Here is a 17,799-nt window from a genome sequence, read left to right on the forward strand (position 1 = left end):
ACTGGAGCTGATCAAAGGGTTGGGTTTGTGGGGTGCTGATTGGAGCGGGCAGGTGAGGACCAGCTGCCTCCATCTGTAAGATGGAAGGGAAGTGGCCTGTTTGTGCAGTCAGACACAGAGGAGGCCGTGAGCCAGCTGCAGAGGCTGAGGAGTCTTGGGAGGCCGCTGGTGGCCCTGGGACCCGCCTGACCTGCTCTCCTTTCTCTCGTTTCCTGCCAGGCCTTGCCAAGCCCATCGGCCTGGTGGAGGGGCCGGGCGGCCTGGGCCAGGGGGGCCTGGCTGCCACGCTGCGAGAGGACAGCCAGGAGGTGGAGGGCAAGTACGAGGAGTACGGCTACAATGCCCAGCTCAGCGACCGCATCTCCCTGGACAGGAGCATCCCCGACTACCGGCCCAAGAAGTGAGTACACACCAGCGGGCTTCAGGGGCACTGCCACAAGGACCCCCACGAGGGCCAGCCTCTGCTTCTCTGCTCCTTGAGTGTGGTCAGCTGCAGGGTGAGACGTTCCTTTCCGGGAAGAGCCGCTGGCAGGCTGCGGGTGAGCCTGGCTGACGGAGGTTCTCAGTGTTGCACTAACCCGCCAACCCAGCCACGTGAGAGTCGTTGTTGTTTCCCACGGGTTTCCACCGCTCTGCTGCAGGCATGGGCGCCCGCATCCTGCTGTGAGCTGCCGTTGTGTCGGCTTGACTCTCAGTGACCCATGAACCGCAGAACGCCGCCCGGTGCTGCGCCATCCTCACGATGGCTATGCTGGGGCCTGTCGTCCGTGGCAACCCCCGGCCAGCTTACCTTCTTCTCTTTGCTGCCGACTGTCTGCTCTGCCAAGCGCGATGCTGTCCTTCTCGGGGGACGGGCCCCTCTTGATCACATGCCCAAAGTAGGTGAGAGTCTCGTCATCCTTGCCTGCAAAGAGCCGGCTGGCTGCACGCTCACACAGATCTCCTCGTTCTTGGCAGCCCGTGGCATATTCAATGCTCTCTTTTTCTCATTCATGGTCCACCGTTCACGGGTGTATCAGGCGACTGAAAGCACCCTGGCTCCCGTCAGGGCCGCCTTCGTCCTCAAAGTGACATCGTTGCCCCCTAACACTTTAAGGAGGCTGGTGCAGCAGTGTGCCCAGTGCACCCGTCGTGTGGTCTTGGCTGCTGCTCGCACGGGGCTTGGTGGTGGTGCACGCAGAATGAAGTCCGACAATCTCGGCGTTGTCTCTGTTTCCCCTGGTGGTGTTTGTTGGTGCAGCTGACAGGACTCCGGTTCATGTTAAGGTCTAATCCGCACTCCGGCTGCAGTCTTTTGATCGTGATCAGTAAGAGCTTCAAGTACTGTTCGTCATCCTACCAAACCAAACTCACTGCCATCGGGTCCATTCTGATAGACAGTGACCCTACAGGACAGAGTAGAACTGAAAGCCTCATCTTTCTCCTGTGAAGCGGCTATTGGGTTTGAACAGCTGACCTTGAAGTTAGCAGCCCCATGCCCAACCCACAGCACTACCTGGCTCCTTCATTCAACATTCTCAATGCCATCCAGTGCATTCCGGTTCATGGAAGGTGGCTACTCAGATGAGTGACAAATTTAGTCCCTTGCTGGGACTAACCCCTTGTCAGAGACCTTGCCACCACTTTGGGCCGAATCCTGGTCTCTGAAGATCGGCTGAGACCTAAAACCGTTCAGTCAGAGTGAGCCTTAGAACTAGGGTGTGGCTGCAGGGACTCTGTGCACGACAGAACCAAACACGACCCTTAGCGGATTTACAGTAAGAAAGTATGATTTTAAACAAAGAATAAAACACTGCCCAACCCTGCCTGTGCTACTCTCACAGTTATGGCTCTGTTATATATATAACTCTGTTTTAGAGATATATATGTATACGTATGTACATATATGTATATATGGCTCTGGTTTATATATATATGCATATAATTTTTAAAAGAGAAATTAGAATCAGGTTTTCTGCTTCTTAAAGCTAAGCGAGTAGAAGCTTACCTGACCCATTGGCTGCACCCAGCACAACCCTAGCCCCAGGCCCGACTTTCAGGGGCCTGGCTGGGGGTTTTGCCGGTTCAGCCAGCAGTCCGTGTTGGGGTGTGGTTCCGCCCCACTTTCAGAAACCTCTGTCTGCCAGAGTTGGCGCTGACAGAGGAGCCCCGCCCTGTCGGTCGCTCTCACGATAAGACAGGGAACACCAGGGCGAACCTTTTCTGTTTCCAAACTCTTGCTGCAAGTCAGGAGATGTTTACAGAGCAGAGCAGTGTTCCACTCAGTAACTCAGACACGTTTAGTTTGTGCATTGGTTGCAGCCCCACAAGGTAGCATCATGCGTCCCACTTCTTCCCTGGGCTTCCTGTGTCCCCTCATCCTCCTCGCCTGCCCCTTCCTGCCCTCTGAGCTGCTCCCTGGGCAGCGGATGCCTTTGGATCTTGCGTGGCCACTTGTTCTAAGGCAGTGCTTCTCAACCTGTGGGTCACGACCCTTTGGGGGTCGAACGACCCTTTCACAGGGGTCGCCCGATTCATAGCAGTAGCAAAATTATAGTGATGAAATAGCAACAAAAGTAATTTCATGGTTGGGGGTCACCACAATGTGAGGAACTGTATGAAAGGGTCCGTGGCGTTAGGAAGGTGCTCTAAAAAGTACGTACCTTTCAGTGTTTCGGTTCCCCTTTCAGCACTGTGCATTGCTTGGCTGAAAATTGAGCCATGGGGTGAGTTCCTCCCAAGCCTGAGGGTGACAAAGAGCCAGTCATCTCAGGGCTCTACTGGTCACTACCAGTCCAAGGGGCCTGGTCATCCACTGGCCGCTTCCAGACCACAGGGCCTGGTCATCTCGTGGTTTTCCTGCTTCGATCCAGGATCTTCCGACCAGGGCGAGCTTTTAAGTAGGCGGCTGTGCTGAGAAGAGTGCTTGTTGGGGAGCAACCAGGGCTTCACAGACACTCTGACTGGACACAGCCACAGCTCTTTGCTCCCCGATTTCGTGAGTGTGGGTTTATTTAATTATTTACACACCATTCTTCCCACAAAGGACCTGAGGTGGCTCGGGTCTCTCTCTCTCTCTCACACACACACGCACACACACACACACACATGCACGCACACACACTCTATGGGAAATAAGCTGAGATCAAAAGGAGGCCTTTCCCCGTCTGTGTCATAAGGAGCCCGGGTAGCCTAGTGGGTTACCAGTTGGGCTGCTAACCACAGGGCAGCCGTTATTTACGCGGGGACAGCTTTCTGCAAAGGACTCAGGCTGAGAAGCTCATGGCTCCTGAGCTGGGGGCAGAGGACAGAGCAACCAGCAGGTTTCCATGGGCACCTCTCCCACAGAATCCCTGCTTTAGGAAGTGTTGCAGAGGGCTCCCTGCAGGCCAGGTGCAGTTATTAGCTCACCTGAACCTCACCACCAGCCTCAGAGGACAGGGCTGTCCACACCCCGTCTTTCGCCTTTCAGCGAGGACGTGGGGGAAGGGAGGGTAAGTCTCTGGATTGAGGGCACACTGAGTGGGTGGCAGGGGTGGGATTTCAGCCCAGGCAGCTCAGAGAAACGCAGCCACGGGAGAGCACTGGCACAGCCGTTCTGAAGGACAAGCTGCTGAAGAGGCAGCTTCTCCTGGGAGATGGGTTCGCGGTGGGGGTGGGGGTGGACAATGGAAAGCTACAGCTTTCTCCTCTGATGTGGACCAGTCCTGCCCCACTTTCCCTCTCCTGGGAGCTTCTAGAACTAGCAGCTCCTTCTCCCTCTGCCACCGCCCCCTCTTCACACACACCTTCCTCGCTAGGCGCCGTGCTGAGGACAGGGGGCGGCGGGGGGGGGGGGGGCTTGCCTCCCGACAGCAGGAGCCACGCAAACCCTGTGGGCAGGCCCATGTCACAGAAGTGGGGTGCCAGGAGAAATGGCCAAGACAGTGAGACCCCACCCCTGCGGGTCACAGGCACCTGGGCACCTCTGTGCTGTATGGACTCTGTGGGCACCAGGTGTCCACGGTCCTTGGAGACAGACTTTGCTTTGATCCCCATGATACTGACCATCCTGCCCTGATGGCTGAGTGGTGAGACCAAACCCAGTCTGAGGGGAGTCGTTGCCTTGAGGGGCTGAAAAGTGGAAGTAAGAGAGAGAGAGTGTGTGTGTGCCTGTGAACACGTGTGTGTGCATGTGAGTGTGCCTGTGAGCACATGTATGCGAGTGTGTGCCTGTGTGATGTGCACACATACGCACATGTATGCGTGCATGTACATGTGTGCCTATGAGCACGTGTATGTGTATGTGCATATACACATGTGAGCATATGTGCCCTACTGGTGGGCAGCTCCATCCCCTCCCCTGCAAGAGCCCCCCTTCCTATCAGATGCATTATTGATTTCCCTTTGTCTAGAAGTAGATAGCTTTTCTAATTAAGCAGCGGCTTTAATTATGCCACAAAGCACATAACATCGATCTTGATTATTAAGACTGGCCCATGGGATGAGAGAGTAAGACTGGCAAATCCAAATTAAACAGGATCATCAAAATGAATGACCTTCTCCCAGAAGCAGCCTACATCCTCACCAGTAATTTCCCCCAGTTACGTGTTTGCAGAGTCTTCATGCATATTAATTGTTTGAGCTGCCAACAGCTTGGCTGTCAGCTCTAATGAGCATGGATTTAGTGGACGGTGGGTGTGTGCAGGGAGGTGGAGGCAGGTACCCTGTGCCTGGTTATCCCCTCACCCGCCCTGTGTAGGCCGGAGATGTGGGGGCAAGTGTCCCCATGAGGAGGGCGACACAAGGTGGTCACCAGGCACACACACTCCGTGCCACATGGCTTCTTCCATGGAATAGATGCCTTCCTGCCTCTCTGTAGGTAGGGTAGAGGCCAGCCTGCAAAGCCACCTCCCACCATTCTCCAGAGCTGGCCCTTTCCCACCCGTCCGTCCCAGCACTGAACTTGAGAGGTGGGAGTGGCCTCTGGTGAGTCCCCTCTGGGTCTGGGCTGTGGGCTGGTGTTTGAGGCCCCCCCCCCCCGCCCAGGCCTCTATGGGCCTCCAGCGCGTGAACGTGAAACTGCCAAGGTGAGCTCCTCCTGGGCCGCTGGGTCACAGTCTGGGGAGAGCTTTCTCCAGAGACTCTGTGTGCACACGTGTGCACCTTGCTTGCATACATGCTATGTATATATGTGTGCAGAGGTTACATGCTCATGTACGTGTTAATGTTCATGCATGTGCACATTGCTTGCACGCATGTTATGTATGTGTGTGCAGGGGTTACACACTCATGAACGTGTTCATGTTCATGTGTGTGCACATTGCTTGCATACGTGTTGTGTATATGTGTGTGCAGGGGTTACACACTCATGTACGTGTTAATGTTTATGTGTGTGCACATGTGTAGCTTGAGCAATGCATGGAGGAGTGTGTCCATATGTTCATATGTGTGCACATACGTGATTGTGTGCTGGTGTAAGTTTGTGCCTGTGGTTATGTCCGTGTGTCTGTTTATGCATACAAGTAGATGGGTGTGTTTATGTGTATGTGTGTGTGTTGTGGGCTCATGCATGTGTCCACTTGTGTGCTTATGTGTCTGTTCATGAGTGTGTGTGTACATGTGTGTATATTTATGTGCTTACTTTAGAATGAGTGTGTGCATGTGTCCCTGTGTGTATTGTGTGTCCCGCATGTATGTAAGTGTGCGCATGTCTGTGTGTGTACATGGGTGAGTCCTGGAGTGTCCTACTGCTTGTGTGAGGATAAGGGCTGGACCCAGTGAGGCAGGCAGGACCCAGAGCAGGAGACCAGGGTCCTCCCCTACCAGGGAGCCTCTGTGCTCGCTCCCCAGCATCTTGCCTTCCCCTACATTGCTCCCGCCGGCAGGAAGCCCAGAGCTGGCTCCGGCCTTGCTCATTCCAGATCCCAGCTCACCTGCTGTTTGCGAGAGTGTGTCCCACACAGGGCAGATGCTGTCTTCCAAGCACTGAGGCCATGCCAGGCAGATGCCCTCACGGTGAGGCCTCCAGGCATCTCTGCTCCTGCCCCTCGCAGGAGCATGGGCTACGGCCTCAAAGGCCCAGTCGGCCAAGGCTGGTGTCCTACACAGGAAATCTGTGTGCGTCCCGTCATCACGAAGACATGCTTCTTCTCTGTCCCAATGGCGCCCCATAAACCTCCACAAGTGTCACTTCCCCCAGGGCAGTGGGGACACACCAGCTGTGCATTCTAACCATGACCTTGGAAGTCAAGGGACCTCCCCTGCTCCTGGTCTCTGTGGCTTTAGACATCCTCTCAGAAACCAGTCTGTGGGCAGGGCTGCTCTGTTTCTCTCTGGCTCCGTGTGGAGCATGGACGGCCTAGTTGACCTCCCTGCCTGTGTTCACGTCCCAGCTCAACAGTCTCCTCCACACGCCTGCCAGGCTGACCTATGCTTGTAGTTGCTCAGCCGGTCTGCAGGCAGCTCTGAGGACATGCCTGGCATGGCACTGGACACCCGTGTCCGTGGGAAACACAGAGAGGCTGAACTTTGGGAAGTGTGCCTGTCCCAGTCAGTCCTGCTGCTAGTAGATCTCCTGGGATCCAGTAGCATTGGGAGGATTTTAAGTGCTTGTGGGTGCTGAGGGTCAGAACTGGACCCAGAGGGCACTGGCTGCTCTCTGCAGGGCTGTCTGGGCCTTAGCTAGGAAGAGGGTAGGCCAGGGCCTCTCCGCTGGGGGCTGGCAGGCCGGGCTGGAGCTGTTGGGGGGAGCTGTTGGGGGTTTCTTTACTTGAGCATCTGGCAGCTGAGACTGATCGTGGCTGGGCGCTTGGATGGGGCTGTCCCCAGTGCCACGTGGGACCCTTCCTGTCCCCAGCCTCCCCTCACATCTGTCCCAGCCTGCCCTGCCCCCAACATCTCCATGCGCTCTTGTTGATCCTTCATTCTTCCCAAACACCATAAATTTGGTTATGTTCCCGCCCGACAGAAGCCTGGGGAAGAACCCTGTGGTTCTACTTACACTGAGCCATTCTAGGCTGGCTTTTGCTTCCTCAGCCCACCTGGAGCCCTTGGCTGGCTCTCTGCTCCCTTCTGGGAGGCCACTTCCTCTCAGAGGAGGCGTGTGGGAGCCAGGCTGGATGCCAGGGCTGGGGAGGGAGGGGTCAAGATGGCACATTGAAACAATGCGGCCTGGACAGCAGGAAGCAGGCACGAGGTGGGACTGGCCGGAGTGCCCACCACAGGAGAACGCTGTGTTCACACAGCCAAGCACCACAGGGCAGCACAAGAAATCACAGCTGTTTGCAGCGTCCTGGGCACCTGCCAGGCTGCTGACTCGACCACAAAATTGTCAGGCTCCTTTTTCACTTACGAGTCACGATCGGCACCCATGGGAGCAGCAGGCAAGAAATCAAATGACAACCCCTGAGCTCAACTTTTGGCCAAACAGCCATCAGGCCAGGCTACAAGGGGCCGATCACACCAGGGAGGCTCTTGGGAAGGCAGTCTACCCAGGGGTGGGGAGAAGGGAGCCGGGGGCCAGGGAGGAAGGCGGGGGAGGGCTGTGACGTGCTGGGGACTGCGGTCAGGGCCACCCATCAGCGTATGTACAAATTGCTGCGCGGAAGACCAATTTTCTCTGTAAACTTTTGCCGAGGTCACAGGAAAATGTGAGAAAGAAACCAAAGAAAGATGGGCAGGTTTTCGACCAAGGAGCATCGGGCGCATCTGGTGCACAAAGACCTCACTGACGTTTCGAAGAGACAAGATAGCACCTCGAGGCCGAAGGGGCACCGGCCGAAGGCGTGGGCATCCCGTCACCTCGTATGGAGGTGGGAACTGGACAAAGACTCGGTGCCCGAGGAGGAAATAGTACACTCAACTCGTGCTGGCCGAGAATGCTGAGGAGGAGCTCTGGCGACAAAGAGGTCAAGCCTGTAAAGTGCTGACCCCAATGTCAGCAGGTCGGACCCACCAGCCCCCCCACCAGAGAGAGATGAGGCCATCTGCTGCCAGGAGGTTCCAGCCTCGGGAGCACGGCGGGCAGTCCAGCGCTGCCCTGCAGGCTTGCTGCGAGGCCACATCGACTCGATGGCAGTGGCTCTGGGTTTGGGATGGGCTTCCAGAGGAGCAAACACATCAGGGGCGTCAGAAAGCTCACGGGGAAACAGAAGGACCAGAGAATGGGATCTTCCAAGGAACTTTCTAAAGCCCCCTCGTTTGATTCTGTGACACGTCAGGTCAGTAGAAGTCAGGGGCCGTGCGAAGGCAGCTGACCACAAGGGCAATCGTCGGAGAAGCTCTGAAGAAGAACCGATGCGCATGAGTTGTGGTGCTGGTGGAGAAGCCGGGAGCACCATGGACGGCCAGAAAAAGAACCACACGGGTCTTGGAAGAAGCAGTGCTAGAAGGCGCTGAGCACAGAGGCAAGGATGGTGGCACTTTGCCTCGTGTTCTTTGGACAGGTGATCGGAGAGACCCGTTCCTGGAGAAGGACGCCATGCTTCGTGAAGTGGAGAGCCAGGGGAAAGACGAAAACCCTGGACAAGATGGACTGACACAACGGCTGCAGCAATGGACCCAACACAGCACGCCGGCATGGACAGCGTGGGAGCGGGCGATGGTTTGTTCTGTTGTACACAGAACCGACCTGTCAACACTTAACAACAACAGACGTTGCCCCGAGTCTCCACCCCATCAGCCAACTTCTAGAAACCAGCCGTGGAAGACAACCCCCCCGCCGAAGCACAGCTGTCCTAGGAGTTGACTTGAGGGCCCCTGGGTTTCGGTACCTTTCCCACCCACTTCAGGAGCGTGCCACGGTGCTGGGCATGCGAGCCTGCCTGCAACAGGACAAAGAAAGGTGTGGGAGTCATGGCTCAGGGGAACAGCGACCGACCGTGGCGGAGGTGGGGTTGGCTGCGCACGCACACGCACACACACACACACACACACACACACACACACTGGACAGTGGGCTATGTGAGGATATCTTCACCCTTTTCATGGTGGTGAAAGGTAGGTACCAGGACATCTTGTGTTTCAGTCAGCTTCTGTGTGCAGTTCAGGGACACTGTGTTCAGCACACTATACAACTGCCACCCCTTCCCGGTCCAGATGCTTCCACAGTAACTCTTTTTCTTAAATCAGGCTTTAGGTACAAAGATTTGTATTGTTTCACTCATCTTCAGACCTTACGTACGCTTGATGTATCTCCCTTTCTTCCCGCTCACTGTCCAATACAAATAATTTTATAAAAACTCAAAGGAGTTCTATTATATGTAAAATAGATTTTTTTTTTTGGCAAATTAGCTCTGGTCAAAATTTTGGCCTATAAGCGGCACTATTTCTAACTTAGCCAACAATTGGTGAACTACAAGTGTCTGTGATGAGTGTAATTTGCTAAACGAGTCCTAATAGAAAGTCAGACAGGACACGGCCCCTTGGGAAAGAAAGGTGATATGGAGATGTCCTGATCCTGCAGGCCCGCCCACAGATGCCCGATCGATGGTAGGCTGTGGCTGCGTTAGCTGTGACTCCTCATCCAGCGCAGCTTTTCCTGGTGGCGCCAGGCAGGCAGGGCCCAGCTCCCTCTGGCCCTCGAGCAGCCCTTCCTGCCCCTCTCGCCCAGCGTCTGGCAGCCCCAGGCGTTGCTACACAAGGTGCCTGCCTTTCCCCATGCCTTGGCTCTGCCTCCCCCTTTGGGAGGGTGCAGTTGGTCCCTAAGAAGACACTATCCAAAGGGACCAGGCCCCCCCAGACTGTGGTACGATCTTGCTACCTGATGGCACCTCCCCAGGAAAGCCCCACAGTCACGTGCAGGGGACAATACGAGTTCAGTCCCAGACCATCACCGTACAGCAGACACTGCCACATAGTGGTTCACGCACACGCTTTGGCTCCCCGGAGCACAGGCTGTGATGGTGACTGCCCAGCAACGGCTGTTGAGAAAACGGTGCCGCTGGTCTTGCTTGCTCGATGGAAGGGCTGCCACAAACCTTCCAGTTGTTTGTGTGCTACAGGTGATTCTAACTCGCAGTGACCCCACCTGGCAGAGCAGAAGGGCCCCCCCACCCCCCACAGCGGAGTCACAGCCTGAATTCCGAGCTCGCCCGCCAAGGGGAGGCTTTCTCCCTCTGCCAGCTCCTTGTTTCGGTGTCTGCGAGCTGGACACCCCTGGGAGAGCCCCGTGGGTCTGGGTAGCCACCTCCCCCACCAAGGTCCAAGAACCTGAATCCAAAGGATGTGCCTCTCTTTTGGCTCTTCTTCTTTCGCGGTGTTTCTTAGTCTTTCTCATCTCTGTTCGCTTGTTTGTCGTTGTTGTCAGGTGCCACTGAGTCCGTTCTCACCAGTAGGCATCCAGCGCACCACTGAGTGAAATGCCACCTGAGCCCATTCTTGCCGCTCAGTGGCAGTGCATCTCTCTGAGGGCTTCCTCTTTCCACTGCCCTCTGCTTTGCCCGGCAGGATAGGTTCTCCAGGGACTGACTCTCCTGACAACATGGCCAAAGCAAGCAAGACAACATCGCACCACCCCTGCCTCCAGGGGAACTTACTCCTCACAAGAAAGGCTTGTCTCTTTTGGCAGTTTGTGGTGTTTTCGTTATTCTTCACCAGTACCACAACTCAAAGGCCTCGGCTCTCCTTTGGCCTTCCTTATTCGGTGTCCAATTTCCACAGCCACATGAAGCAACTGAAAACACCATGGCTTGGGACAAGCCCACCTTAGGCCTCAAAGCAACATCCACCTTTTCAGCACACTGAAGAGGTCTTGTGCCTCAGATCGACCTAAGGCAACCGGTCTTTTGAGTCCGTGACTGCTGCTTCCCTAAGCATCGACTGGGGTTCAAGCACAATGAAGTCCTGGGTAGCTGCCATCCTTTCACCACTTATCATGATGTCATCTACTGGCCCAGTGGTGATGATTTTGGTCTTCTTTATATATTTTATTTTTTATTAAAAGATCATTTTATTGGGGGCTCCTTTTAACATTTTGTTAGGGACTCGAACAACTCTTATCACAATCCATACATATACATACATCAGTTGTATAAAGCACATCTGTACATTCTTTGCCCTCATCATTTTCAAAGCATTTGTTCTCCACTTAAGCCCCTGGCATCAGGTCCTCTTTTTTTCCCCCCTCCCTCCCCGCTCTCCCCTCCCTGATGAGCCCTTGATAATTTATAAATTATTATTTTGTCATATCTTGCCCTGTCCGACGTCTCCCTTCACCCACTTTTCTGTTGTCCGTCTCCCAGGGAGGAGGTCACATGTAGATCCTTGTAATCGGTTCCCCCTTTCCAACCCACTCACTCTCTACTCTCCCAGTATGGCCCCTGATACCCCTGGTCCTGAAGGTATCATCCACCCTGTATTCCCTGTGCCTCCAGCTCCTATATGCATCAGTGTACAACCTCTGCTCTATCCAGACTAGCAAGGTAGAATTCGGATCATGGTAGCTGGGAGGAGGAAGCATTTAGGAACTGGAGGAAAGCTGTGTTCTTCATCGGTACTACATCGCACCCTGACTGACGCATCTCCTCTTATTGGGGGCTCTTACAGTGCTTATAACAATCCATACATCAATTGTATGAGGCATATTTATACATGTGTTGCCATCATTCTTTTCTAGACATTTACTTTCTATTGAGCCCTTGGTATCAGCGCCTCTTTTTTCCCCTCCCCCCTGGTGACCCCTTGATAAATTATAAATCATAATTATTTTATATCATCCACCGATCGCTGTCTTCGCACTGAATTGTAATCCACGTGGAAGGCTGCAGCCTTTGATCTTCATCAAGTGCTTCAAGTCCTCCCTCCTCATTGCAGCAAGCAAGGTTTATTATCTGCATATCACTAGTTATTAATAAGTCTCCCCCAAACCCTGATGCTGGCTTCTTCTTCCTACAACCTAGATTCTTGGATTATTTGCTTATCATACAGATTGAGTAAATACGGTGAGAGGCTACAATCCTGGAGCACACATTTTCTGATTTTAAACTGCAGCGCTCCCTTATTCTGTCCACACCTCTGTCCTTTGATTCATACACAAGGTCTGTGTGAGCACAAGGAAATGTGTGGCATCCCATGCTTCTCAAGGCCATCCACCGTGTATGGTCCACACAGTCAGATGCCTTGGCACAGCCACTAAAGCACAAGTACACATCTTCCTGGTGTTCTTAGCCAAGATCCATGTGACATCCACCATGGATGCTGTCCCTTGTTCCATGTCCTCTTCTGAATCTGGCAGCTCCCTGTCAATGCACTGCTGCGCTGTTGTCAGATGATCTTCAGCAAAATTTCAGCAGCATGTGATATAATATCATTCTATAATTTGAGCATTCTGTTGGGTCACCTGTCTTTGAAATGGGTACAAATATGGATCTCTTCTGGTCAGGTGGCGAAGTGGCTGTCTTCCAAGTGCCCTGTCACAGACAAGGGAGTGCTTCCAGCGCTGCCCCAGTGTTCGGACACATTTCAGTGGGTGGTCCATCAGTTCCTGGAGGCTCCTTTATGGTTGATGCTTTCAGTGCAGCTTGAACTTCTTCCTTCAGACTTTTGATCATGTGCTACCTCCTGAGATGGCAGAATGTCAACCAGTTCCTCTTGGTACAGCAACTCTGTGTGTTCTTTCCATAGTCGCTGGATGCTTCCTGCATCGTCCAATATTTTGCCCATAGAATCTTTTGATAAGGCAACTCGAGGTGTGGATGCTTTTTATGAGTTCTTTCAGTTTCAGACATGCTGAGTGTGTTCCTCCTCTTTGGTTTCCTAACTCTAGGTCTTTGCACATTTCATTATAGTATTTTGCTTTGTCTGCTTGAGCTGCCCTTTGACATTTTCCGTTCAGCTCTTTGGCTTCATTGGTTCTTCTATTCGCTGTAGCTACTCTATGATTAAGAGCAATTCCAGAGTTTCTTCTGATATGCACTTTAATCTTTTCTGTCTTTTTAATGAGCTTTTGCTTTCTTCATGCATGATGTCTGGTGTCCCCCCACAGCTCATCAGGCCTTCTGCCATGAGGGTCCAATGTGTCGATTCTCTTCCTGAGATGTTCATGACATTCCGGTGGGACAATTTTGGCTCTGGTGGACTTTAAAATTTTTCCCTCAGCTTCAATCTTTGTTTACATATGAGCAATTGATGGTCTGTTCCACAGTCAGCCCCTGGCCTGGTGCTAGCTGCTGATCTTGAGCTTCTCCACTGTCTGTTCCCACAGACGTCATCCATCTGACTTGTGTGTATCCATCTGGGGAAGTCCATGTCTATAGCCACCTTTAGTGTTGTTGAACAGATATTTGCTATGCACAACTAAGTGGTCGTGCAGAACGCCATCATGCGATCTCCAGCTGTGATTCTGTCACCAAGACCATATTTCTCAACTCTGTTCCTTCCTCTTTGTTCACAACATTTGCATTCCAATCGCCAATAATTATCAATACATCTCGATTGCATATTTGATCATTCTCTGACTGAAGACATTGGTAGAATTCTTCAATTTCTACATCGCTAACTTTTGTGGTTGGTGCATAAATTTGAATAATAGTATTAATCGCGTCCTCTTGCATGTGGGTATGTCTAATCCCATCACACACGGCATTGTACTTCAAGGGAGATCTTGACGTGTCCTTTCTGACAATGAACACAATGCTACTTCTGCTGATTGTTAGTCCCAGCTATGATTTCCTGATTCAAAGTGGCTAAAACGAGGTCATTTCCGCTCACGATGCCTCAGATAGTGATCTTTGTGTGTTCTGTGTCATTGTTGACAACTTTCGGCTTTCTTAGATTCATACTTCAGACATGCCAAGTTCCAATTAGGGGTAGATGTTCGCAGCTGCTGCTTCTCATTTTGAGTTGTGCCCATCCTGAAGACTCCACTGCCGCAGGCTGGGCTCCATTTGCGATCCACGATGGACTCAGCTTTGAGAAAGCAGCTCCTGCGCAGTCACACTCCGAGTGCTTTCTGACCCCACGCCCGCCCTCCAGCACCGTCCCTGACAATGCGCTGCATCCCTTCGTTAAGCCTTCTGACGGTGTGTCCACACTTTGCATAAGGTTTTCCCTGACTGCAGCACATCACAGGGATGGCACAGGACCGGGTGGCAAAAAACCCCACCATCCCACCGGGGTACTCTGGGACAGGCCTCTGCCTGCTCCACTCACGGACCAAGGCTCTGCGCAGGAGCACGTGTGCGTTCACACAAGATGCTGGGTCTGGCTGGTCCGATTGGTGAAGCACAGACTGTCCTCTGATCCAGATCCAGGCGTGCTCGCTGTGTGACCAGCCTGGTCCTCATCTGTCCATGTTGCAGGGAGCCCGGCTGGTGCAGTGCAAGCTTCAGAGCCGGCGATTCAACCCACCAGCCTCTCCTTGGGAGAAAATGAGGCCGTCTGCTTCCATAAAGATTTACACGCTCAGTAGCCCCACGGCTCGACCCTGTCCTACAGGGCCGCCGTGAGTGGGGCCACCTAATGACAGTGGACACAGTCCTTTTGAACATGGGCTGCCCTGACAGAAAGGTTGGCTCAGCACTGGACCCTGTAACGGATGTGAAACCCAGCGGGGTGTGTTCTCATGGGAAGGACTTAGTGAGGCATGATTTCTTGTGAAGGATTTCTTCCAGGTTGAAGCAGAGGAGGGATCACCTGCCAACACCACCAGTCCAGGTGGCCCAGCCAGGTGGTCCACGCACTGGGAAGGGAGAGTGTGGAGCAGGCAGGCTTAGATGGTCCAGATCCCTGGCTGAGTTTGGCAGACATGCATGGCCAGCCCCTCCAGCCAGCGGTGAGGACTGAGCTCTCACTGGGTTCAATGCAGATCTAGCCAGTCTGTGCTACTCTCCAGCCTGGTAGACACCTGTTGACCCCTGGACTCCCACTGCTTCTATTTCTTGTCCTGTGGTTTCCGTGATGCCTCAGTCCCACAGTTCCAGAGTCAGGCATGATGCAAGCCAATCCAGTTTGTCCCGGGCCATAATGGGCAGTTCATGGAAGGGTTCATCATCCAATCAGAAGTAAGGATGCTGCATCAAGAGGTGTGTCCTAGACTGGAGGCGTGTTCCTCCTGGACTTGGCATGGGGTGAAGGGAGGGAATTTGGGACTAACACTTTCTCTGCAGCACGGAGCTAAGAAGAGAAGGAAGAGAGGCATGCCTGCTGCTGATGTGCTCTGAGTCCTGATCAAGCCAGACCTGAATCAGACAAGCCTCTAGATGTCTCGCATATCCAAGCCCCAAACACAACAAACCACCTTTATGTGGGAGCCAATGTGGGAAGCCTTTTCCATTCCCAACCTTGTTCCAGGTTGACTGCGAAGCTGGGAGCTTATCTAGAAGGTCCAGTGCCCCGCTAGCCCCTGGGGTGTCATCCTACTCCCCACATCCCCCCATCCCAGTGGCCTGCAGACTAGAAGCTTTGTGTCCATCCATGGACCACAAGACCAACCCCGAGTGCCTAAGCAAATGTGACGAAGAAAGCTGATGGTGCCCGGCTATCAAAAGAGATAGTGTCTGGGGTCTTAAAGGCTTGAAGGTGAACAAGCAGCCATCTAGCTCAGAAGCAACAAAGCCCACATGGAAGAAGCACACCAGCCTGTGTGATCACGAGGTGTCGAAGGGATCAGGTAGCAGGCACCATCAGAACAAAAAGTCTTAACATTGTGAATGAGGGGGATAGTGCGGAGTAGAGACCCAAAGCCCATTTGTAGACCACTGGATATCCCCTTGCAGAGGGGTGTGAGGGAGGAGACGAGCCAGTCAGGGTGCGATGTAGCAACAATGAAACATACAACTTTCCTCTAGTTCCTAAATGCTTCCTCCTACCCCACTATCATGATCCCAATTCTAACTTACAAATCTGGCTAGACCAGAGGATGTAAGACTGGTACAGATAGGAACAGGAAACACAGGGAATCCAGGCCAGATGACCCCTTCAGGACTAATGGTATGAGTGGCGATACTGGGAGGGTGGAGGGAGGGTGGGTTGGAAAGAGGGAACCAATTACAAGGATCTACATGTGACCTCCTCCCTGGGGGACAGACAACAGAGGAGTGGGTGAAGGGAGACATCGGATAGGGTGAGATATGACAAAATGATAATTTATAAATTATCAAAGGTTCATGAGGAGGGGGAGCAGGGAGAGAGGGGAAACTGAGGACCTGATGCCAGGGGCTTGGGTGGAGAGCAAATGTTTTGAGAATGATGAGGGCAATGAGTGTACAAATGTGCTTTACACAATTGATATGTGTATGGATTGTGATAAGAGTTGTGTGAGCCCCTGATAAAACTATTGAACAAGAAAGATCAACCCTGAGCTGCAGGAATCACGCCTTTGGGACGGTAGATCCGTAGGTGTCGCCGAGGCCAGTAGTTAAAGGCAACTGATATTTGGCAATGGAAGAGCCAGTGACCTGGAGCTCTCATCTCAACCAGGAGGCGTGTGTGTGGTGTGAAGGGTGCCCTCCTGAGATAGTGCCGACTCAGTTTCCTCTGAGCTCCCCAGACTCATGAGAATTCCAAGATCAGGAAGCAGTCCAGGCTGCCGGCCACTCCCCGTGATGCTCTCTCTGCTGGGGTCATCACAGAGGTGGGTGGGCATGGACCCTGCTGGCCCCTGCCCCCCTGCCATGCTGGCACTTGCTCTGATCCAGCACTACCCAACTCAGGTGTCCCAACTCAGGTGTCCCCTCCTTGGGGATGCACCCCCACTATAGCAGTCCCCCAAAGCCCGTCTGAGCCTGTCACCCGCATCACAGCCCTGGCCACTTATGTCTACTTATTACCCAGGCCCCAGAGTAACGCCATGTGCAGGAGTAGGTGCTCCATCGTGCGGGCAACTCCTTTGTGCGTGGGCCTTCCTCTGCTTTGTGGATCCCCACATCATCTTCGGGACCCCTTTCTGCCTCACAGAACCTTCCTCCATCTCGTAGGCTTCTCCCTCAGATTTCAGGCCCCTTCCTTGTCTCATGAGCAGCACCCCCCTCTAGTGGACACCCTCTTCCAGCTTGCAGCCCTGGGTGATGGTGGAGTGGCTGCTGAGGCCTTGATGGCCAGGTGGCCAGGATGAGGGCATGGCGGGCAGGGAGGGGTCTCAAGCCTTGCCTCTCTCACTGGCATGCCCAAAGCCTCAGGGAATTGCTTCTCAGAGCCCAAGGCGCTGGGACCCCTCACCCCCTCCGTCCTGGCTGCAGCCGGGCAGGGAAGGGGAGCTTGCAGATGAGTGCCCCTCTCCATTCTACCCCCTCTCTCGATCACTCCTCCTTCTGTGAGGCGGAGCGGGGAGTGCATATCTGGCCCTGGAGGCCTCCTCCAGGTACTCCTATATCCCCTTATGTCTCAGCCTGACCTGATTCCACCTGCTTCCAGGTGCAGACACATGTCCTACCATGAGAGCCTGCCCCAGATCTCTGTGGTCTTCATCTTCGTCAACGAAGCCCTCTCGGTCATCCTGCGGTCAGTGCACAGTGTGGTCAACCACACCCCATCCCAGCTCCTCAAGGAGGTCATCCTGGTCGATGACAACAGTGACAATGGTGAGGGGGGCCGGGGGCCGGCGCTGGACACTGGGTTTCAGGCCATCTCTGGGAGGGGGGCACCATTCGGCTCCTAGTCACATGGGGGAGGTTCCAGTCTGCTCTGAGAAAGGCCAGGCGGTCAGCTTCCATGAAGATGACCACAAGGGAAGTCCCCGGGGCAGCCCTTCTCTGGAATATGTGGGGCTCCACTGCTTAGGCCCCAGACTCAGCGCCCCACCCCGTTTTCCAGACAGGTCACGTTGGTGCTGGCCTGCAGACACAGCCTCCTCTCCCTGCACTAGTAGCCCCACATCCACACTCGGGCTTTTCTGGGTGTCTG

General features: G+C 53.8%; 1 protein-coding gene across 1 annotated transcript in view; it reads left to right on the forward strand.

Annotated features, from left to right (window-relative positions):
* The window catches only part of GALNT9 (polypeptide N-acetylgalactosaminyltransferase 9), a 71,194-nt gene that overhangs the window by 19,582 nt on the left and 33,813 nt on the right, over positions 1–17,799 (forward strand). The window contains exons 2-3 of the mRNA XM_075534298.1: positions 220–400; positions 17,311–17,477. Coding sequence (XP_075390413.1) covers positions 220–400; positions 17,311–17,477 — 348 coding nt within the window. The remainder of the gene's footprint in view (positions 1–219; positions 401–17,310; positions 17,478–17,799) is intronic.

Source organism: Tenrec ecaudatus, chromosome 16, assembly GCF_050624435.1.
Source record: "Tenrec ecaudatus isolate mTenEca1 chromosome 16, mTenEca1.hap1, whole genome shotgun sequence".
NCBI classification, from domain to species: Eukaryota; Metazoa; Chordata; class Mammalia; order Afrosoricida; family Tenrecidae; genus Tenrec; species Tenrec ecaudatus.